This window comes from Narcine bancroftii, chromosome 1 (assembly GCF_036971445.1).
Source record: "Narcine bancroftii isolate sNarBan1 chromosome 1, sNarBan1.hap1, whole genome shotgun sequence".
Classification (NCBI taxonomy): domain Eukaryota; kingdom Metazoa; phylum Chordata; class Chondrichthyes; order Torpediniformes; family Narcinidae; genus Narcine; species Narcine bancroftii.
In genome coordinates, this window is record NC_091469.1 from 351,110,817 (window position 1) to 351,135,697 (window position 24,881).

The 24,881-nt window shown below is 42.3% G+C and overlaps 1 protein-coding gene and 1 long non-coding RNA gene across 5 annotated transcripts in view; one reads left to right on the forward strand and one right to left on the reverse strand.

Annotated features, from left to right (window-relative positions):
- Positions 1 to 24,881, forward strand: part of LOC138749344 (cadherin-6-like) — a 170,504-nt gene that overhangs the window by 121,139 nt on the left and 24,484 nt on the right. Inside the window, exon 3 of one of the 4 annotated variants that reach the window (XM_069910572.1) lies at positions 24,133 to 24,325. The exons of the other annotated variants lie outside the window; for them this stretch is intronic. Coding sequence (XP_069766673.1) covers positions 24,291 to 24,325 — 35 coding nt within the window. The 5' untranslated portion in view covers positions 24,133 to 24,290. The remainder of the gene's footprint in view (positions 1 to 24,132; positions 24,326 to 24,881) is intronic. 4 annotated transcript variants of the gene reach the window in all.
- The window catches only part of LOC138749361 (uncharacterized), a 30,072-nt gene continuing 22,422 nt past the window's right edge, over positions 17,232 to 24,881 (reverse strand). Inside the window, exon 5 of the long non-coding RNA XR_011348572.1 lies at positions 17,232 to 17,460. This is a non-coding gene — a long non-coding RNA (uncharacterized lncRNA). The remainder of the gene's footprint in view (positions 17,461 to 24,881) is intronic.

Sequence of the window (24,881 nt, forward strand, 5' to 3'; positions counted from 1 at the left end):
GCCTGGTCCCTCCCCACCTACATCTGGGAAACTTCACATGCTCTCCATCACTTCAACAGCATACAGTTTCCTGAACTCAATTGGCTCATCTTTACCATGGACATCCATCACTATATATGCCTCCATCCCCATACTAAAGGCCTCAAAGTCCTTCATTTCTTTCTTGAAAAGAGACTGAACCAGTCTCCCTCCACCAACACCCTCCTCCAGCTGACAGAGCTTGTTCTCACCCTCAATGACTTCTTTGATTCATTCAACTTCCCCAAATCTAAGGAGTTCCCACATGGGCCCCACCAATGTCATCCTTTTTGTTGGCTGCATGGAGCCATCCATACTACAAGCTTACACATGAAAAGCCCCTCAACTCTTTCTCTGCAACATTAACAACTACTTTGGTGCAGCCTCGTGCATCCATGATGAGTTCCTCCACTTCATCCACTTTGCTGCTAACTTCCACCCCAAACTCAAATTCACTTGGTCCATCACCCTTTTCACAATCTCTCTGACTCCAACTCATGAGATAAACTCTGAGGGTGGGCAACCTTTAACCATATAACCATTTACAGCACAAATTTAAATTTTAAATGTAAGCCCATTCAGCCCACAAGTATATATCGGGATGATACTGTAATTGGGTGGCACGGACTCATGGGCCAAAATGGCCTGTTACTGTGCTGAATGTCCAAATTAAAAATTGTCTGCATCTAGACAGACATCTTCTACCCACCAACTACTCCAGCCTCCTCGACTGCTCCTCTTCATAACCTGTATCCAGTAAGAATTCCATTCCTTTCTTTAAATTCCTCCGTTTCCATTGCAGCTATTTCCAGGACAAGATCTTCCAGACCAGATCATAGATACATCCTCCTTTTCAAATAACGTGGCTTCCCCTCTACCACTATAAACCCAGCCCTCATCCGCATATCCTCCATTACTACCACACTTGCCCTAGCCCCCCTTCAACCCCATACATAACAAAAACAGGATCCCTCTTATCCTCACCTACCACTTCACCAGCCTCCGCATCCAACGTAACCTCCTCCACCAATCCACCTATTACATGATCCCTCCACAAGGTACGTATTCCCCTCTCCTCCCCTCTCCACTTTCTGCAGGGACCACTCCCTCCATAATTTCCTTGTCCATTCTTCCCTCCCCACCAATCGTCCTCTTGGGACCTAACCCTGTGACCGCAGGAAATGCTCCACTTGTACCCACACCTCCTCTCTCACCAGCATTCAGGGCTTAAAACTGTCCTTCCAAATGAAGCAACATTTAACTTGTGAATCTGCAGGGGTCATCTACTGCATCCAGTGTTCCTGTTGTGGTCTCTTCTACGTCGGAGAGACTGGAGCAGACTGGAAGATTGATACATTGGGCACCTCGGCTCTGTCCACCCCAATCATATAAATCTCCCAATGGCCACCCATTTCAATTTCTTGCCCCATTCCCTTGGAGACATGTCTGTCCATGGTCTTATCCACTGTTAGAGTGAGACAATCCACATATCGGAGGAACAACACTTCATCTTCCATCTAGGCATTGACTCCTGTTTTCATTAGAAACCCCCCCCCCCCCCAATCTTCTTCCCCATCTCCTTTCCTCTAGTGTGTGCTTGCAGTCTGTCTATCTCTCTCTCCCCTCCCTTTGTTATTTCACAGAGCCAAAATCAATTCTCACCTTTTCTCTTATCATATCTAATTAATACCTTTTGGCTGTTGGTCTGGACTCTTCCTCCTTCCATTCTTCCCCCTTTCTTTCCTCAGTCATCAATTCAGATGCTTGTCTATTTTCACTCACACTTTGATGAAGGGCTCAGGACTGAAGCATTGGTAATATACCTTTACCTTCTATGCGAGACTATTTGAGTTTTTCCAGCATTTATGTGTTTTGACTACAATAATAGCATCTGCAGTTTCACCAGAAGATTTTCAGTCTGTCCAAAAGGAAGGTACTGTTATTGGTGACTCACACGGTCATTTTGTGATCTGTTATTGTTTTGATCACTTGGTGCATGTGCCTCATAATCCCAGTGTCACACAACTGACTATGGATCATCCTTCCATAACTATGCTTTGCCTTTTGAATTGCACAGGAGAATTCAGCCCTGGCTGATCTTGGTGGCATCATATCCCCTGTTCTGAAGGCTTCATCTCAAGGACTGAGAAGTGTTCAGACTTCTGCATCCAACCATGGTTTCTGGTTAGCCCTGGTTATGTACCCTTTAATGTCTATGACATGCTCGATGCACTTGCTATTGTAGCCAGTCACTGAGCTCGTGATGTTTATGTAGTTGTTGTAGGTGGCCGCCTCCCTGAAACAGCTCCAGTCCGTGGTCTCAAAGCAGTTCTGTTATGCTGCTATGGCCCCCCTCACACCACCTCACCTTCCCCCATTCCCCGGCCACATCCTGATCTCCTTGCAAATTGACTTCACCCATTTTGATAAAGGGGTGTATACCGGGGCTAGCAGAATGGATATGTTGTTGGAGTATCCAAGATGGGGTGGAGGAGCAGCCTTGTACATATCAGAGATGTTGGTGTACACTTGATCCTGGATATTCTCTCCTATGGTGACGGATTTGATGCTGTTGAAACTGTGGTGGAACAGTTTTCAGGTTAACAAGTCACCAGATAGGGCAGGGTTTCCCAACCAGGGGTGCTCGCACCCCTTGGGGGTGTGAGAAAGCATTCCAGGGGCTGCGAGATAACATTTCCGTTTTTTTTTATAAATCCATACTCCTTCAATTTGGATAATATGTTGGATGATGAAGAGCTGAAGGAAGATCTTATTGAACTGCGCACAAATCATGTTCTTGAAGTGCAGTTTGAAAGCACAACTTTGGTACAATATTGGTGTTTGGCAATGGACATGTTTCCAAGACTTTGTGAAAAAGCATTAACTGTGCTCATCCCATTCGCGACGACATACTTATGCGAGTCTGGATTTAGTGCCCTTTTGTCAATCAAGACAAATTCTAGAAATCGCAATTACATATGATGCAAGAAATCGTCTGCACGTGTGGACTGCTATCAGCAACGAAGGGCCACATTTTGGAAAAACTCTTAAGTAATAAACAGGAACAAAAGAGTCATTAAATTTAAATTGGCTTAGGAACATTTGAACATTAGTTCTTTAATTTTTTTAAAGAAATTTCATGCATGGATGAAAATTTAATTTTTTTGTAGGGTTTATGCAACTTTTAATTTGTTGTGATATATTTTTCTTTTCCATATGTTTCATTTTTGTTTATATATTAGTAAAAATTGATTATACAAATTTGTTTTGGTCACTTTCATCTTTATTCTTAAATAAATTATTCCTTTAAGGGGTGCGAGAACATATTAAAATTTTTTAGGGGTGCGGGGGATAAAAAAAGGTTGAGAACCACTGCATTAGGTTGAGACATCTTGAATTCACAGATGGCACCCTAAAGCTGCTTCATCGCTTCACTCATTCGCTGAAGGTGGAACGAAAACTGCGGCATTCCGCGTGGCCATGAATTCCCGGGACAGATAGAAGGGTCTGCGTTTCACCAGCAGGCACTCTATCTCTGTTGAGCAGGTCTTTACATCAGAGACATTTTCAAGCCAGTTCTCACCAACCACCCCACCCCGCCCCCCCCCACCACCTCCTCGAGTCTTGCTAGAAGCAGCAACAACTCTGTCTGACCTGAGGGAAATAAAGACCATCAAGCTGAATCGCTAAATCTGGGATGGACTAATGTGAGGTTATTCACTTTGGTAATACAAACCGGAGGGCAGATTACTATTTGAATGGCAATAGATTAAGAGATGGGGAAATGCAGAGAGACCTAGGGGTACTTGTACACCAGTCTCTGAAGGCGAGCATGCAGGTACAGCAGGCGGTTAAAAAGGCAAATGGTATGTTGGCCTTCATATCAAGAGGGTTTGAGTATAGGAACAAGGATACCTTACTGCAGCTGTACAGGGCCTTGGTGAGACCCCACCTGGAGTATTGTGTGCAGTTTTGGTCACCTTATCTAAGGAAGGATGTTCTTGCAATAGAGGGAGTGCAGAGGCGATTCACCAGGCTGATACCTGGAATGGCAGGAATAACTTATGAGGAAAGATTGCGCAAATTGGGATTGTACTCACTGGAGTTTAGAAGATTGAGAGGGGATCTCATAGAGACCTATAAAATTCTGGCAGGACTGGACAGAATGGATGCAGATGGGATGATTCCAAGGATTGGAAAATCCAGAACCTGGGGCCATGGTTTGAGGATAATAGGCAAACCATTTAGGACCGAGATGAGGAGGAATTTCTTGACCCAGAGGGTGGTGAATCTGTGGAATTCATTGCCACAGAGGGCAGTAGAGGTAGGTTCATTAAATCTATTTAAGAGGGAATTAGATCTATTTCTTCAGTATAAGGCTATTAAAGGTTACGGAGAGAAGGCGGGGACAGGGTACTGAACTTTAAGATCAGCCACGATCTCGTTGAATGGCGGAGCAGGCTCGAAGGGCTGAATGACCTTCTCCTGCTCCTATCTTCCATGTTTCTATGACTACTGGTGCCAAATTTCTGTAATCACCAGAGCCCAGCCACCTTGCAGTTTTTCTGGTTCATATGCAGTCTAAGGTAATACACTTTCTTCTCTAGCGATCTTACATTCGTGGTTAAGACTGTCGGGACTGAAGATCTGAAGGGTTTAATTCTTATTCAAACTCTGTTGCTAATTTGCTTGCTGTACTTCTGCCTCCTCAAACAATGCTTCCGAAGGCCTCCCTCGCATCTCCAATGATCTGCTCTGAGGTTTACTGCAGACTGGCTCTCTTGCTTCATTGTTAAAACCACTCCATATGTTATCAGTCTGACCCTCTAGTTTGAAATTCCATGTCGTTTTTCTTATTTCCTAAGTGTTTCACAATCATAAACAAAATGTGTAGGGTTGGGGATTTGACCATGAAGTGGAGTTGAACTGATCGCTGCAACCTCGTGTGCTGTCTTTTTCAGAAAGTGAACTATAAAGTTCATCTCTTATAATGATCTTTTCCAAAATAATTTTCCTAAATATTGTTTGTAAAGGTGCCTTTTTGTATATTAAGAGTGTTAAAAATGCATTGATAAATGTAAATAGTTTGATGAAAACTGCTTACAATGTAGATTGAGATGAGGTGAATGCTGTAAATGAGAACATAGGAAGATGACGATGTGTGGGAAAATACAGAAAGGGCTTTTGTTGTCGTTGAGAGATGAGTGATTGGAGTAAAAATGTTAATGGATTGTTTGGGGGACAGTGAGATTAATTTGATTGGAACATTAGAAGCTTCATGGTGCAGAATACAATTAGCTTCTAAACTGCTCGGGATCAGACTGACATTTATCATTACTATTTCTGATCACTATACAGTAAAATATTGAACTCAAGGAAGCTTTCATCTTCAAAGAATTGGAGGGAAATTCAACTCGAATGGAGTATATGCAGCATTGGCAATTGAATCTCCTGCCTTTCATGTTGCGCCTCCAGCGAACCTCCTGTGGCACACCATGTGGTCTTTGCAAGATTTCTGTGAGGAACTCTTGTTACCTGAGAGAGTATTGCCTTGATATTTGCTGTAAAACCAGAAATGTATCATAAATATAAGCCAGGTTTCACAATGGCAGAAGTTATTTAGCTGTGTTCTTGGAATAACGGTGAGGAGCTGAAATGTCAAAAGATGATATGAGGAAGAAATACATCCTCGTGCACTGAGCACGAAGTGAGAACAGGAGCTACCTTTCACCTGGTCAGATTTTCAATTCCAATGCAATCATTGAAAGTATAAGTTGGGAGTGGTGTGGCTATGTGTGCCCTACAAGAAAAAAAACTATTTAGCCCGCACAGTTCAGTTGTTACTCCAATTTACCACATAACCTTTCAAAGAGCTTTACAGCTCATAAATGTTTTGACAATCATTGTTGCATTATGCAAATTTGCACACAGCAAATGACCATAAATAGGGACATGACAACACTATTGTCATGACATTGGGTGAGGATTTAATATTGGCCTGCATGCTGTTGATAGCTCCCCTGCTGTTCATCAAAAAGTAGTGCCCTGGGAAGTTTGATGACCATGATTTAACTCTCACCCAGAATGCAGCATTCCTTCATATTGTGACAGAGTATCAGGCTGTTTTTAAGTTTAATTCTCTGAAGTGGGATTTGAACCCACAATTTACTGTGCCAGAGGCAAGAGTGTTGCACACTGAACCGTGGCTGACAATTGCTATTGACAATCCACCGGCTTCACTTTCTTACTACTTTACATGGGGATCAATCATCCTCAGATTTCTTTTGAAACCTGAAATGTATCACTAGTTAAGAGTCGCAGTGTGATTGAACTCTCGGGTGAAATCTAATAGACTTTAAATATTTTTAATGCATTGTGTCCCCTGCAATCTGGCCAAGATCTGCCTGTTGAGAAATGTGTGTCTCATGATAATCTGTAAAGATTTTAAAAAACCACTTGTTCCCTTTGGTCTTCTCAGTGCCTTGGAATGTAAAGCTACTTAGTAGTATGGTGGGCCCTTCCTTCCTTTTCTTCATTTCAGTCACTTTCCTGAAGATCAGGAGCGGCACGGTTAGCATAAAGGTTAGCGTAATGCTATTACAGTGCCAACAGCTCAGGTTCAAATCTGGCGGTGGCTGTAAGAAGTTTGAATGTTCTCCCTGTGTATGTGTGGGATTCCTCTAGGTGCTGCAGTTCCCCCCCCCCCCTCCAAAAATGTATGAGGTTCATTGGTGTATACAGGCAGCATGAGCATATGGGCCAGAAGGCCTGTTACTGTGCTGTATGTCTAAACTTAAATTTATAGAGCAGAAAGTTGACAGCACCCAGACCTGTGTGAAGATCCCTTTTGTAAAGCTCAGTCTAGTCACAAATCATGGATTTGTTTGTGACTTGAGTCATCATAGATGTTCAGTCATTGAACTATTTATGTTATACACAGCCTAGAACGTATGAACTTTATGGTAGAGTCGAGAGCTGATGTCTCATATGGAAGGTAGGTAAAATAAACCACAGTCACACTCTCCTCAGATCTTTCTCCTTATTATGATCCTGATATCTCTCTGGCTCTTTCTTTCTTTGAGTCAGTCAGAACTGGTAGGCAGCATATTAATGATGACAGTGCGATGGGTGTTGTCTATATGCATTTGACAAGGTTCCACCTGGTAGGCTTATTCAGAAAGTCAGAAGGCATGGGATCCAGGGAAGCTTGGCCATGTGGATTCAGAATTGGCTTGCCTATAGAAAGCAGAGGGTTGTTGTAGAGGGAGTACATTCGGATTGGAGGGTTGTGTCTCATGGAGTCCCTCAAGGATCAGTTCTAGGACCTCTGCTTTTCGTGCTTTTTACTAACGACTTGGATGAGGGGGTAGAAGGGTGGGATGGCAAGTTTGCAAATGACTTAAAGATTAGTGATGTTATAGATAATGTAGAACATGGTAGAAGATTGCAGAGGGACATTAATTGGATGCAGAGCTGGTCTGAGAAGTGGCAGATGGAGTTCAATCCGGAGAAGTGTGAGGTGGTATACTTTGGAAGGACAAACTCCAAGACAGAGTACAAAGTTAATGGCTGGATTCTTGGTAGTGTGGCTACCAAGTGCAAGGTGTACAGAGCCATTGTCATATGCAGGTGAGATGAGATGCCCATAACAGAGTCACTTATGTTAGCTTGACCAACTGCAGCAACATCACCTAAGTTCTCTGATGATAATCACCGAGCGAGACAAGGTCTCCAATGTCAAGGTCCTTTCTCGAGCTGGAATCCCAACAGTTTCAACTTTGGTGTTGTCAGCACAACTGCGTTGGGCAGGACATGTTGTCAGAATGCTTGACGGAATACTGTCCAAGGGCATCTTGTATGGCCAACTGTCCAGTGGTACCTGAAAATGAAGAGGTCAGTGGTACAAGGATGTCCTACACAGGAGCCTCAAGAAAGCTGACACTGCCCCATCAACATGTGAGGGTCTGGCTCAAGATCACTCACAGTGGAGGGACACCATCAGAAAAGGTGTGGATGCTGCTGACAACAAGCTCAAAGAGGCAACAGAGGAAAGGCACAGGAGGGCCACAGCAGAGCTTCTGCCCCTGTTGCCCCTCTAGGCCTCACCTGCCAAGTATACGGCAAGCAGTGCCTATCAAGGATCGGTCTGTACAGCCACTCTAGGACGCACTTATCAAACCCCACAAACTGACTGAAAGGAACTATCATCATCCTATGGAATGGATAGCCAGTGCGAGGGGATCTGGGGGGTCCATGTCCACTGTTCCCTGACAGTTGCCTCACAAGTAGACGGGGTAGTTAAGAAAGCTTATGGTGTGTTAGCTTTGAGGGATTGAGTTTAAGAGCTGCGAGGTAATGATGCAGCTCTACAAAACTCTGGTTAGACCACACATGAAGGACTGTATCCAGTTCTGGTCACCTCCTTATAGGAGAGGCATGGAAGTGTTGGAAAGGGTGCAGAGGAGATTTACCTGGATGATAGCTGGTTTAGAGAGTATGCATTATTAGCAGAGATTGATGGAACTAGGGCTTTACTATTTGGAGAGAAGGAGGATGTGAGGTGACACGATAGAGGTATACAAGATATTAAGAGGAATAGAGAGCCAGCACCTCTTTCCAGGGCACCACTGCTCAACACAAGAGGGCATGCCTTTAAGGTAATGGGTGGGAAGTTCGATGTCAGAGAGAGGTTTTTTACCCAGAGAGTGGTTGGTGCATGGAATGCACTAACTGGGTCAGTGGTGGAGGCAGGTACATTGGTGAAATTCAAGAGGCTCCTAGACAGCATATGGAGGAATTTAAAGTAGAGGCAAAACCTCTAGAGGTCAGGTATCCTGACCTCTAGAGGTCAGCACAGTATTATGGGCCGAAGGACCTGTACTGTTCTGTGTAAAATCCCATCACACTGAGCACTGGTGCACCTCAGGGCTGTACTGCTGCTGTTTACACTACTGCACTTAACCATATAACCACTTACAGCACAGAACAGGCCAGTTCGGCCGTACTAGTCCATGCCGTAACAAATCCCCACCCTCCTAGTCCCACGGACCAGCACCCGGTCCATACCCCTCCAGTCCTCTCCTCTCCATGTAACTATCCAGTCTTTCCTTAAATGTAACCAATGATCCCGCCTCGACCACATCTGTCGGAAGCTCATTCCACATCCCTACCACCCTTCGCATAAAGAAATTTCCCCTCATGTTCCCCTTATAATTTTCCCCCTTCAATCTTAAACCATGCCCTCTAGTTTGAATCTCCCCCACTCTTAATTGAAAAAGCCTATCCACGTTTACTCTGTCTGTCCCTTTTAAAATCTTAAACACCTCTATCAAGTCCCCTCTCAATCTTATACGCTCCAGAGAAAAAAGCCCCAGTCTGCACAACCTTTCCCTGTAATTCAAACCTTGAAATCCTGTCAACATTCTCGTGAACTTTCTCTGCACTCTCTCTGTTTTGTTTATATCTTTCCTATAATTTGGTGACCAAAACTGTACACAGTACTCCAAATTTGGCCTCACCAATGCCTTGTACAATTTCATCATAACCTCCCTACTCTTGAATTCAATACTCCGATTTATGAAGGCCAACATTCCAAATGCCTTCTTCACCACACCATCTACCTGATAATCAGCCTTGAGGGTACTATTTACCACAACTCCTAAATCCCTTTGTTGCTCTGCACATCTCAATAGCCTACCATTTAATGCATATGACCTATTTAGATTTGCCTTTCCAAAATATAGCACCTCACACTTATCTGTATTAAATTCCATCAGCCATTTCTCAGCCCACACCTCCAGCCTTCCTAAATCACCTTTTAATCTACGGTAATCTTCCTCACTGTCCACAACACCACCAATCTTTGTATCATCCGCAAACTTGCTTATCCAATTCTCCACCCCTACTTCCAAATCGTTAATATATATAACAAATAATAGTGGACCCAGGACCAATCCCTGAGGAACTCCACTAGTCACCGGCCTCCAATTGGACAAACAATTTTCTACCACTACTCTCTGACACCTCCCATCCAACCATTGCTGAATCCATTTCACTACCTCCTCATTTATACCTAATGCCTCCACCTTTTTTCCTAACCTCCTGTGGGGAACTTTGTCAAAAGCTTTACTAAAGTCTAAATAGACAACGTCCACAGCTTTCCCTTCATCAACCTTTTTTGTAACCCCCTCGAAAAACTCAATCAGGTTTGTCAAGCATGATCTACCCCTGACAAAACCATGCTGATTACTCCCTAGCAATCCCTGTACCTCCAAATATTTGTAAATACCATCCCTCAGAACACTTTCCATCAACTTGCCCACCACAGACGTCAGACTCATGGCCTATAATTCCCAGGTTTACAGTTAGACCCTTTCTTAAACAGCGGAACCACATGCGCCACCCTCCAATCCTTTGGCACTACCCCCGTGGCCAGTGACATCTTAAATATCTCTGTTAATGGCCCCACTTCCAGATTCAGTTCTAATAGAATCATCATGTTTGCAGATGATACAACAGTAATTGGCCTCATTGGCAACAATGATGAGTCAACTTACAGAGAGGAGGTTAGGAAGCTTGTTAAATGGTGCAAGAACATCAACCTGAGTCTCAACACTGACAAGGCAAAGGAGGTGATTATGAACTTCAGGATGACAAAGGTTGACCGCTCCCTATTAGACTTCAATAGTCCTGTCGTGGAGAGCACAAAGTTCCTTGATGCATAAACATTGGACCCACAGCACCTTCTCATTAGTTAGGAATGTGAAGCAGCGCCTACACTTCCTAAGGAGGTTGAGAAGGGCAAAGTTACCAGTCTCCATCTCAATGACATTTTACACCAGCACAATTAAGAATGTCCTGTCTGGCTCATCATTCTATGGAATGATAGCTGCAAAGTATCGGACTGGAAGACAACACAGGGAATCATCAAAACAGCTGGGATTGAGGTCTCCATTGACGACATTCTTTGGGAGCATTGCTTAAATAGGGCTCAAAGATTTATCGAAGGTCTCTACTATCCAGCACACAGAATCTTCGGTAAATGTAAGGGTAACAGTTCCATTATTGTCTCGTAATACTACTTTTAGAATGTAACATACACCACATTCTTTAACTTTTGTTAACCATAAGGCAGGCGGAGTCGCAACTTTGTGCAATGCCCCTCACAGAAACCTACAGCACCTGGTGTTCCGAGGCAGTCTCCTGCATGACCTTCAGGAAAGAGGTACAGGAGCATCAAAAGCAGGACTGCCAGGCTGGGAAATAGCTTCTTCCGGCAGGCTGTGAGATTGATGAAAGGTATCCTGTAACTTTGGGACTTTAATCAATGAAATGAGTAAATTATTCTGACATATATGTATACATGTGTGATTATTTTGTGCTGTGTATTATGTGTGTATGTGAGTGCAACGTGGGCTGGAAAAATATTGTTTTGTCTGGTTGTATTTATACAGTCAGATGATCATAAATTTCAACTTCAACAGAAGAGGGACATTAAGTTCAAGTTTTTTTATCATCCGATTGTACGAGTACACCACGACAAAACAGCTCTTCAGTCCACAGTGCAAAGCAGTGCACGTACACATACAGTTAACACAAATACAAAATAAATATTATTAATAGTGGAGTTTTGGAGAGTTGTTATAGCAGTTCATCATTCACTCAGCATTCTCACTCCCCATTGGAAGAAGCAGTTCATCAGCCTGGTGGTTCTGGCACTAACACTTCTGTATCTTTTTCCCAGTGGGAAGTAGCTGGAAGTTGCTGTGCACACGGTGGTAATGGTCCTCACTGATTTTAGAAGCCCTATTTAAACAGCAATCACAGTAAATCACATCGATTGGGGGATGGGGAGGTGAGGGAGACCCCAGTGATTCTCTTCTCTGCTGCTCTTATGATCATGTGGATTGACCTCCAATCCAATGCTCTACAGCAACCTTACCACACTATGATGCAGCTGGCCAGATTGTTTTTGATAGAGCTCCTGGAGAAAGTTAACAGTATGGTGGCCAGTACCCTTGCCCACCTCAGTCTTCTCAGAAAGTGCTGTCATTGTTGCACCTTCTTGATAAGTGAGATGTTATGTGTCCAAGATAGGCCACTTCTGAAGTGAACTCTGAGGTACTTGGTACTCTCCATTACTGTTATTGTGTAGTGGAGGGTGGTGATAGGACTGAGGTGCATCTCTGGGAGGCTTAATGATTTCAGTCCATGTGTTAGTGTGGTGGTGAGGTATTGGACTGCACGTGAAGTTATAGGAGAAAGAATCAGTTTTTTCATTGTGGGGGAAAGGAGTTTTTGGAATAGTTGTTAAAGGAGGAGAGAATGGGATGGAGAATAAACTGACAGGCAAACGTGGAAAGCTCAGGGGTCATCTTGTGAACTGCACTGCTCGTCCATGTCTCAATGTGTGAGCATCCTCTAAATCAGTTTGACCAGAGGAACAGCAGTAAGATTTTTTAAAAATTTGGATGTTCAGCATGGGAACTGACCCTTTTAACGCATGAGCCAGTGCCCCTTAGATGCTTGCTGGCTATGGAGCAGTTTTGTTTGTCAATTTTGTGCTGTCTTCTGTGGAATGTGCTGCAGCTTTTACTTGAGCACTTTCCATCTACAGGTGTGGAATGGGAGATCTACCATATATTCATTGAGAGAGTGTTAATTACTAAACCAATGGAAATCAGTCTAGACAAAGGGTCCCAACCTGAAATGTTGATTGACCATTTCTGCCCATGGATGCTTCTTGCATCGCGCAGCTCATTGTTTGCCTAAGGTTCCATCATGGTTTTGAGATGGAAATCAAAATTTGATCTTGGAGAGCCATCTAGTGGTCAAGGCTGTCCAGAGTACCCAAATGTACCAAAACGAATGGAGGCCTCAATGCCACACAACTGTGGAACCTGCCAAAATTTTAGAAAAATGCAAATATTTACAAAGTTGAACCTGCTTTAGTTTGGTGAAGAAATGGAAACTATTATTTACTCAAACCAGCTGAGAGATTTCTGCAATAGAACCGATATAATTCAATTTCCATGGCACCTGTAATGACATTTCAAAATGCCTTGCGATCAGTGAAGTTCTCATTGTTGTGACATAGTAATATTGTAGCCAATGTATCCACATAGTTTCAACAATTAAATAAATTACTAGATAATTTTTTATTATGTTGGCCAGAACATTGGGAAGTACTCCCACAAAAGTACAAAAGCCTAAAGTCCAATACCTCGAGGTTCATGGACAGTTTTTTTCCCCTTCCAAAGACTATATTATTTGGGCTCTTTAACCTCGCAATAATATCTGAACCCTAGCCATAAACTTTTCCAGGACTGCCAAAATATTTATCTGCACTATTAAAATTGTACTTTTTTTTCCCCTCTTGTTCGAACTACAGCTGTGAATTTATTTCTCTCTCCTTTTTAAATGTTTTATTCTGTCTTGGCATATTATGGTACCCTAATTTATACTATTATACTATCTTGCATACCTGTCTGGCCGCAGCAATTAAAATTTTGGAGCATTGGACTTATACACTTAACAATAAACTCTCATCAATATTGTCTTATTTGTAAAATTGCAGAAATTTCTTATGAGTGCATCTGAGAGAGAAGAGAGCTTGACTTTCATTTAAATGATGGTACCTTGGACATTAGTACACTGGGTGTATCAACCTGGGTCTTCTGGAGTGGGAATTGAATTTCTTATTTAGAAGAAAAATCAGAACTTATTGTGAACGTGTGCCATAAAATTTGTTATATTGTGGCAGCATTACAGGTACAAATATTGCTATAAATAATATTAAAAAATTAATTAGTGCAAAAGAAGAGAAAGTGAGCTCGTGTCTGTGGTTCATTGTTCATTCAGAAATCTGATCGCAGAGGGAAAGAAGCTGTTTTTGCACCGTTGGGTGTTCATCATAGAACATAGAACACTGCAGCACAGTACAGGCATTTCAGGCCTTGATATTGTGCCAACTTGGACACCGACCAAAAAATAAACTAATCCCTTCCTACCTCATAACCCTCTGCTTTTACTTCATCTCTGTGCCTGTCTAAGAGTCTCTTAAATGCCTCTAACATTTCAGCCTCCACCACCACCCCTGGCAAGGCATTCCACAACTCTGTAAAAAAAAAATAACCCCAAATGTCTCCCCTAAACTTTCCTCCCCTCAACTTGTCAGATGTTCTCTGATATTTGCTACTCCCAACCTAGGAAAAAGGTCTACATTATCTATGCCTCTCAGAATCTTATAGACCTCTATTAAGTCACCTCTCATTCTCCTTCACTCCAAAGAGAAAAGTCCTAGCTCAGCTCATCTGGCCACATAAGACTTACTTTCCAGTCCAGGCAACATCCTGGTAAATCTCCTCTGCACCCTCTTCATAGCTTCTACATCCTTCTGATAATAAAGGTGACCAGAACTGAACACAATATTCTAAATGTGTCCTCACCAGATATGCAGATTTGCAATGTGACCACTTGAACTCAATCCCTGACTAATGAAGCCCAGCATCCCAAAGTATCTGACCATTAACCTTGCACTCAGCATTCAGATTTGACCTTTGAAAATGCATCACCTCACACTTATCCAAATTGAATTCCATCTGACACTTTTCTGCCCAACTCTGCATCCTGTACATATAATTTTTGAACCTACGACAACCCCAACTCCTCCATCCTTCGCATCATCAGCAAACTTTTACTGGCCCATCCTTACACTTCATCTAGTAATTTTTAAAAACCAGAAAGAGCAGGGATCCCACAACAGATCCCTGTGAAACTCCACTAGTCACTCACTTCAGGCTCATATAGCTCTTTCCTGATGGTAGCTTAGCTTGAGAATAGAGGCTGTTTTTTTTTAAAGACACCACCTTTTGTAGAAGACAAAAGATGGAGTGAAGACTGATACCCATGATGGCATTGGCCAAGTTCACAATGCTCTGTAGTCTTTTCCTGTCCTGTGCATTGGTACCTCCATGACCAGACGTTTACAGGAGACATTAGTGACTTGCCTAATCTCTTCAAACTCCTCATGAAGTATAGCCACTGGTGAGCCTTCTTTATGATTGCATTGACATGTAAGTCCCAGGATAGATCTTCAGAGATGATGATACCCAGGAACTTGAAATTCTTAACCCTTTCCACTGCTGACCTCCCCACCCCCATCCCCCTGATAAGGACTGGTTCATATTCTCCTGATCACCCCTTGTGGTCCACAATTAGTTCCTTAGTTTTGGTAATGTTAAATACAAGATTATTATTGTGACACCACTCAACTAGCTGATCTATCTCACACCTGTACATATCCTCATTGCCGTCTATGATTCTGCTGACAACAGTGGTGTCTAGCTAGACAGTCATGAGTAGAGCAGTGGGCTAAGCATGCATTGATTGTGTTGATTGTCAGTGAGGAGGAGATGTTGTTTCCAATTTGTATTGACTATGATCTCCTGATGAGGAGTCAAGGATTCAGTTGCAGAAGAGGTGCAGGGGCCCTGGTTTGGAGATTGTTGACCAATCCCGAGGGTATGATGGTGTTGAAAGCCGAGCTGAAGTTGACGAAGATTAGCCTTATGTATTTGTTGCTGGTTTCGAGATGATCCAGAGCTGAGTGTAGACCCAGTGATATTGCATCTGCTGTGGAGCCATGGTGGTGAATTGCAATGGGCTCAGATCTTGAATTTGGCATGAGTTAATTCTCACCACAACCAACCTGTCAAAGCATTTCATCGCAGTAGATGTGAGTGCTACTGGGTGATAGTTATTGAGGCAGCTCACTACTCTTTTTGAGCACCAGTATGATTGATGCTCCTTTGAAGCAGGTGGGAACCTCAACTGCAGCGATGAGAGATTGAAAATCTCCATGAACATTCTAACTAGTTAGTTGGCACAGATTTTAAATACTGTGCCGGGTACGCCATCAGTGCCTGATGCCTTGCGACGGTTCACCCTCTTGAAGGATGTTCTGATGTTGCCCTCAGAGACAGATTTCAAAGGGTGGTCAGCTACGGTAGGGGTTCTCAAATGTATAGTTGAGTTCTCCTTTTCAAAGCGAGCATAAAGGGTGTTCAGCTCATTGGGTAGTGAAGTATCACAGCCATTTATGGTGTTTGGCTTTGCCTTGTTGTAGGATGTAATGACCTTCAATTCCTGTCATAGTTTGTGTGTTTCTGACTGCCTCGAGCTTGTCTTGGAATTGCCTCCCTGCTGCTGAAATAACCTTTTGTAGGTCGTATCTGTAGAGATCTGGATCACCTGCCTGAAAGGCCATCAAGGTCACCCTCAGCCGGTTATGAATCTCTTCATTCATCTACCTTCTGATCCCGAATCTTCTGTATCAGAGGTAAAAGTGTCACCTTTTAAACTGTGGTCAAGGCTGGCACTACTATTAGGCAAACTAGGCAGCCGCCTAGAGCGCAGACCTCAGAGGGGCGCAGTCAGGGTGGCTAGACAGTTCGACATTTGACTTTGAGGTATCCCGGGGTCCGTATCTTTCTGCACTCGGCACAAGTGTAGTAGTTCAGTGTTGTTGGAGCCAGGTGACTCCTTCTCTCTCTATGTCCTATACCCTCACTACAGTTTCACGGCCGGAGACTGACTCTAGCTTAAAATTGCATCTCAGACTGGGATGCAGGCATACTCAGACAGCTGTTTTGGGTCTGACATGTCAAGCTTTCAAACGCATTGGTTTGAAAGCTTGGAATGTTTTCAATACATTGGCACTCTTTACTTATGCTGAGCTGTCGGACAAGTTCAGCTCAAGTGCGGCTACATGTTTGTGGAGTGCCCCAACCAGCACGTGGTGATCAGGTAAGACTTTAAATTTTTTTAGGGAGGCACTTTCTGGTGAGTGTGCGGCTCGAGGAAGGCAATGGTATAGTGGCTCCCTGGGGAGGGGGAGGTGATGGAGATGTAACTGGCCTCGCTCAGATATGGCCACATTGGCTCAGTGCTGGGTTGCTGGAGCCCAGCAGGTTCCTCCCTCTCTCCCGGCTCCCCCCTCCCCTGGTGTCTGCTGCTCCCGCCTCCCCACCCCTCCCCAGACCCCGCTCCATCCTTCCCTGGTGTCCGTTCCCCTGTTCCTCCCCCTCTCCAATTTCTGCTCTCTCCCCCCCCCCCCATTTCCCTCTTCCTGCCTCTCCCTGGAGCTCCATCAGATGGTTCCGATCCCCATGGCGACCCTCTGAACATTCGAAGGTAAGATTTTAATACTTTTGGCCTTACCTAGGGCACAAAATAGTCTGGTACCAGCTCCGATTGTGGCTGACAGTATGCTGGAAGTATGAGTCTTTAAATTAAGCTGAGTAGTTGCAGTGCATTACATCTGACATAAATTTAATGACTGAATTGAGTCCAGTTCACGTTGGGTTGCAGTACATTGTAAACAGCATCAGCTATTCTGTCTTCCTCTGTTCTTTTGTTGAAGCATCAAGATCAGTGCTAACTCTGAAAGACAAAGAAATGTGAGCAATCTTAAATGTGAAAAGATGTTACTGCAACAAATCTTCTGTGATTATATTTATTGGTCAAAACTCTGCTGAGTGTTACTTCACCACAATGTTTCACTGAAACTGCAGATGCTGGAATCTGCAGGAGGAACTCAGCAGGTCAAACAAGATCAGAATCAAAATCAGAATTTATTGTCGTGAGTATGTCACAAAATTCGTTGTTTTGTGGCAGCATCCCAGTGGAAACATATAACCCACCTTTCAAAATAGTGCAAGAGAAAGAAAATGACAAGGCAAGGCAGCGTCTGGTTCATTATTCATTAGGGAATCTGATGGCAGAGGGGGGAAAAAGCTGTCCTTGTGCCACTGAGTGCTCGTCTTTAGGCACCTGTAACTTTTTCCTGATGGTTGCAGAGTAGAGTGCATGGCCTGGGTGGTGAGGGTTCTTGAGGATAGAGGTTGCTTTCTTAAGACAACACCCCTTGCAGATGTCCTTGATGGAGTGAAGACAGGTGCCTGTGATTTTGCTGGCTGAGTTAATAACCCTCTGGACTTCTTTTCCTGAGCATTGGCACCTCCGTTCCACATAATGATGCAACCAAACAGAATGCTCTTCATGGTACAACTGCAGAAGTTTTTGAGAGTTTTGGTGACATACTGAATCTCCTCAAACACCTCACAAAGTAAAGCTACTGGCGAGCCTTTCTCATGATTGCATCGACATGAAAATTCCAGGATAGATCCTGGTTCGTGTTCTCCTGATTTCCTCCTAAAGTCCACAATCATCTTCTTGGTTTTGCTGACTCTGAGTACACTGTTGTTGTTGACACCTCTCAACTAGCTGATCTATCTCCTTTCTGTATGCTTCCTCATTGCCATCTGTGATTCTGACAACAACTGTGGTGTCATCGACAAATATGTTGATCGCATTTACATTGTGCCTAGCCACAGTCATGGGTGTAGAGCATTGGGTTAAGCATGCAACCTTGAGATGCACCTATATTGATCATCTGTGAGGAGAATTGCTTCCAATTTATACTGACTGTTGTCTTCCAATGAGGAAGTCAAGGATCCAGTTACAAAGGCCGAGGGTTTGGAGCTTGTTGACGAGCACTGAAGGACTAATGGTGTTGAAAGCTGAGCTGTTATCAATGAAGAGCAGCTTCATGAGGTGCTGTTTTAAAGGTGATGCAGAGCTGAGTGGAAAGCCAATGATATTGCATCTGTTATGGTAGGCAAATTACAGTGGGTCCAGTCCTTTACTTAGGTATGTGTTAATTCTGGCCATGACCATCCTCTCAAAGCATTTCACCACAGTAGATATGAGTGCTACTGGGCGATAGTCGTTGAAACAGCTCATCTGCTAATCTTGCCGGTGATGATTGATGCCGATGGGAAAAGAATTAGGAGTTTTAAGAAAGAGTTCTGGCCTTTAAAGTTGATAATTATTTTTTCTCCCACTGATGCTGCTCAATGTAAACGTAAAGGTTCCATTTTTTTTGTCACTTAATACTACATTTATAATGTAACATACATGGAATTCTTTAACATTGTCTACCCTAAGGGAGACGGAGAGTCACCTCTTTGTCCTAGCACCCCTCACAGAAACCTACAACATCTGGTGTTCCAAGGTGGTCTCCCCTCCGGGTACTGACCAGGCCAGAACCTGCTTAGCTTCCAAGATCAGGCTATTAGGTGTGCTGAGTTCCTCCAGCAGATGGATTGTAGTTTCACACATTATATTTAATGTATATTATATATTGCAATTTCAGTGCAATGGAGAACTCATGTCAAAACCTCAAATAATTTGCTGAAAATTGCATTAAAATTAAAAGGCAATTTCTGAATTTTATTAAAATGTTACATGAAATACCATAAATAACTTTTCACATTAAATAGTGTGATAATCAATACAACAGAATTCTCAAATACATTGTGTTTTATTTGGTCTTAGACCAAGTGAAGGACTCAAAAATTATTCTGAGGTCTATTTATCAAGCTCCCTTCTCCTTCGTTGTCAATGAATGTTTCATACCTCAAGGGTCAGCTTTGGTTCATTTGAAATCTGATAGTAAAAATTAAACTCACATTTGTTTCCTTATTTTTTTTAATTTGTAGGAATATGGGACTCACCTCTTTGGCGGGGCAGGAATTTGCAATTTTGCCCAGCTTTTGGAATTTTAGAAAGCATGCTCCCTAATCATCTTTTTTATTTATTGAGTTTTTGGGATCTGTGCTTTGCTGACAGCATCAGCGTTTATCATCCATCCCTACTTGTCCTTCAAATCCGTTCAATGTGCTCCCTTTTCTGGTCAAAGTGATCGCATGTTGGGGAGGAGGGAGTCCCAGGATGGTGAAGCCACAAGTGCATGCTGCCCCATCTTTCTCAATGGGAGAAGTTGGAAGGCGTCAGGTTTCTTGAGCACTGTTGGAACTGCAAACATCCTGGCATCTATCACATTCCCGACTTGGGTATTGTGTAGACAATAGAAAGGCTTTGATGTACATTCAACCAAGGATGATTTTTTTTATCACATCTAACCGAAGGGGAAAAGTAAAATTCAGCAACAAATGAAAATAGCCACACAGTTTACAATAAAAAAAAAGTACTTTGGTTCATTTCTAGAGGAACAGGATTGAACATTGGGAAAGTTGTGTATAAACTTAAAATATCAATATTCAATATTCTGGTCTTTATATCACTAAAAGGAAGCAGAGTTTGGATATGCAAAACAGATTTTCAAGAAAGGTATCAGAAATTATGAAGCACGTGGGGCTGAAAATATTGAACAAGCTGTAATTTGATCAGTTTTAATATCTCTTTGTGTGACTGTGACAGATTTTGTTGGTAATCAATAAAATGCCCGTGAATGACCTGTATCTGTTTGGAGCTATGATGAGAGTGGCATATAAAGATGATTTGTTGTCAAGAGTTAGTTGCCCCAAGTCTCAACATGAGAGAGGGGAAACATGATAGGCTGCAGACACTGTGATTGTAGTAAAAACACCAAAATGCTGGAGGAACTCAGCTGGTCTATTCAACATGAGAGGGATTTAATCTGCTGCACTTTTCTGTGGCAGGTGTGAGATCCCATCTGATGTAGTCATTTAACCATTCTTTAAAAAATGTCTGTTCAAAACCATCTGAGTGCCTCAATCTTGCAGTGGAGGTAAATTTGAATAAGAAAGCAATTACAGTGCGACACTATAACTGCAGGCTACTATATAGCAGTAGGAGCTGGCCAAATCATGATGGATGTACTCATACGCTGATAGTTAGCAGCAAAGAAACACCTTCATTATAACACAAGCTCTCAGGGGCAAAGTGTCATAATGAGGTGCAATCTCCACAGCATATCCAGATCAGGATAAAACAGGAATCAAAGTTAGCTTGAATAATAATGGAAAATTGTTTTGCAGCATGAAGTGTTATAATCAGGGCCAGGTGCAATTTTTATGTTGTCTTACTGACACCAGGGAAGGTGTGAATGCAGAGAATCTTTCTCATCTGGCTTATAAAATGCCACCTGGTCACTTAACAGTCTTGCTCTCTGTTCTCAAATATGTGGTGGCAATTCCCACCAGAGTATGGTCACTGAAGATTATGTTAGCAACTTGCCACTGCTTGAAAGCTGTGGTCTTTCTGTGGGCAGAGGTGCTAATTTCTAAAGCTGTCAAGGATAATTCACACCCAGTGGATAATGTGACCATGCGCTTGTCTGACTTGAGTACGCTGAGGTAAAATCATTTGCAAGGTAACTGTGGACAGAGTTGTTTGCCTGTACAGAGTGAGATAGAAAGCTATGTCAGTGAATATTATGTGTATGGTTAAAAGTAATTTTGTATAATATTTTATGCCTTGCCATTTGTAGTATTTATATTTCCATATATAACTGTAAAAATAGAATTTTTTAGATAATTTTTTAATGTTAAATTTATGGGGTCGACTATTACATTTGAAGGGCTGAAATTCACACTAGAATGCAAAATATCAGTAGCAAAAGTCCAAATGATCTCTAAACAAATTACCTACTTTTAAATTTTTAAAAAGTAAAAAAATAAAGAACAAAAACACAATAAATTAGAAATATAGAGTTAGTGCATCAAACCATATGTCCTACAATGGGGGAGGTCGGGAGAGCGCTAAGTATCTTCATCTTTGGAAGTATCAGTTCTTTGATGGGTGGATGGTTAGGACCGAAGCACGTCCACGTTGGAGGGGTCAGGAGATCTGGTGGGTAAGGGACTGGGGCAGAAGTGAGAGACTAGACATATGGAAAATTCCAGATTTTTGGCCAGAAATAGGGGGGGTCAACTTTTACATGGTATCGACTTTTACAAGACCATGTATGTATGGTATTTCCCCAGTATTAATGAACTCTGGGTTGTGCTACTCTATGAGGTTTAACTAGTTTTACAACAGCTAGAAGATTCAGATTGAGGATAAATGTGAGGATCAACAGCTTTTCATGTTATCCCAAAGTACCCTGAGAGCTTGTGTTATAATGAAGGTGTTTCTTTGCTGCTAACTATCATGGGGTAGGGGGGGGGGGGGGGGGGATGGTGGGAACACAACAGTTTATGTGGGCTCAAAATAAAGATCCAAACATAAGTGTATGATAATGGCTGATAACCCACTGAACAAGAAATATTGACCAGGATATTGGTTGTAAGAGATGTCCCCCTCTTCCTGTTCTTCAAAGTTATGATGTTTATTGTTTATGTCCACTTTGGAGAGCAGCAGCCTAGACTCTTGGCACAGTTCGTACACTATGTGGGTTATCATCCCAGAATGTTCTTCTTCTCACACCTTTAATCTGTTGGTCTTCACTCCTCTTTCCCATTTTTCCTTTTTTTTCCCTCCAGTCCCTCTTTTTTCTCATTCCTTGAGGAAGCGGTCAGGCCCCAAACATCGATGATATATCTTTACCTCCCATGGATGCTGCGAGACCGGTTGAGTTCCTCCATCATGTCGGCATTTTGACTACAATCTGCAGACTTTTTGTTTCACTCCTTACACTGAGAAACAAGTGCACTGCACAATGAACCACCAAAGGTTAAATATGTAAGAGGTTTTAAGTACAGACAGCTCTCAGGGTACTTTGGGATAACATGATAAAACAAAAAAAGGAGAGATTAAATGACAAATGGTTTTTTATGCAATCTATTTTCTGAGTGTATCTGTGCAGCATAATACATTCAAATTGGTCACTTACTCCATTGAAAAATCCTCTGCTGGCTTTCCAGTAGATTCTAATATTGAAATACCCGTTATAATAATGGGACATCAGTTGGTGGCACTTAAATCAGATTTTCCAAGTTAATCTGATCGCAGACCAGTCATGTTCCTAATGTATATTTCAGGTCTTTCCCTCTGTTTCCCCAAATCCTGTTCTTCCATTAAGCCATTTACCTCAAAACTTCCAAAGTGCTAGAGCTGTTTTGTTACTAAAATACAAGATTGTTCATCATTTTTTTTTTGAACTGGTGAACGTGTCTAGATCAAACAGTTATGAAAAGCTCAGACACCTACGATCAATTGTAAAAAGAGAGAATGCTGGGAATATTCAGCAGCGCAAGCAGGATCTGTGGACAAAAGTATTTTGATGAAAGCCATCGATCTGAAACTTAACCCCATTTTTCTCTCTACAGATACTGAACCATTTGCTCACTATCTAATTAGTCATAGAATTATACAGCAGGAAAACAGTCCCTTCAACCTGACAAGTCTACAATGTGCACCTATAACCTATTTACAGTCATCCTATACTCATACTACATTTTTTTTTGTTCCCCTCACATTCCCACCAACTCCCCCAAGATTCCACTACTCGCCTGCCCACTAGGGACAATTTAGCTTGCTATTAACCAAAAATCATATCTTTAGGATGTGGGAGGAAACCACACAGTCAGGGGGAGAATGTGCAAAGTCCACACAGGCTATATTTAAGATCAGGATTGAACCTGGGTCGCTGAAATATTCACTGTGTTTTGGCTTTGTTCAAGACCTATTTCTGGAAATGTAATTCTAGACAAAACCACTGGTACAACGCATGGGAATAGTGTTACTATAACTCCCCCTCCCTTATTTTTCCCTCAGTACTTCTGTGAATGGTCTATACTGCATTATCTATAGATAATGGAGTGCAGAGCTCACTTTCCACTGCTTGCTGCTTCTCACTCTTTGTCACCACACATTAGAATGCAGCTGATCATCAATATGTTTCAGCACCTATTATTTTATATTCAAACGCATTTTATTTCTGGGGCTGGCTTTCTCCCCTTTCCTCATGTGCTGCACTCAAAGCTCCTGTGGACTTTCCATCCTGAGTGCTCATTTATGCATGTGAGCTTTGAAGTATCTTGAAGGTTTGCTATCGCAGGCTTAGCATATGCATTTTACCTGACTCAATTTCCACATGTGTGTAAGTATATCCATCAGGACTCACTAAATGGTGATGGGGAGCAGAACTCATTTGGTTACATTGGTGAGAACGTTGATGGAAATATCTACATCTCTACTCGTGCTGAGAAAACTCATTATAGACCAAGGTTTAATATTTGGAAACATTTCCTGTTGTAGAGAATTCAATGGAAAACTTGTGAACCTGTCATTAGAATAAGATATTGCATTTTCATTCACTGAATATCACTGAATATGCTTTAACAGGTTCAGGGCTGTTATTATTTAAATGATGTCTGCAATCTTAGTGAGTTAATTGAGGAAAAATCGACATGTTGGATGGTGGCTATGTCCTCACAGAAAAACAAGAGTGAAAATGGAAAGAACAATCAAGGCAGACAGTGCTTAGACTCAGCTTTGGGGCCATGCAGAAGCTTCAATGCCAGAGGCAGCTACATGGGTATGAAAATTAATTCTATATATCTAAATCTTGTTTGTACGAGGCCCTTTGGGTAGGAGCGATCACAATATGATCGAATTCTCACTCAACATGGAGAGTGAAGAAATTAAGGTCCTGAATTTAAATAAAGGGAATTATGATGGTATGAGACGGGAGTTGAGTAAGATTGATTGGTTGGTGTTTATGGGGGGGTTTGATGGTGGATAGACAATGGAAAGCATTCAAAGATCTAATGGAAGAATTGCAGAAATCATTTATACTGGTTTGGCATAAAAATAAACCAAAAAAGATGACTCAACTGTGGATAACAAGGGAAATTAGAGACAGCATTAGGTCCAAAGGGTGAGCATATCAATTGGCCAAAAAAAGTACCAAATCCGAAGACTGGGAAGAGTTCAAGATGCAGCAAAGGAGGACAAAGGGATTAATCAAGAGGGCAAAAATAAATTACAAAAGTAAGCTTGCGGCAAATATAAAAACCGACTGCAAAAGCTTTTATAAATATGTCAAGAGGAAAAGATTAGTGAAATCCAGAGTAGGTCCCTTGCAGTCAGAA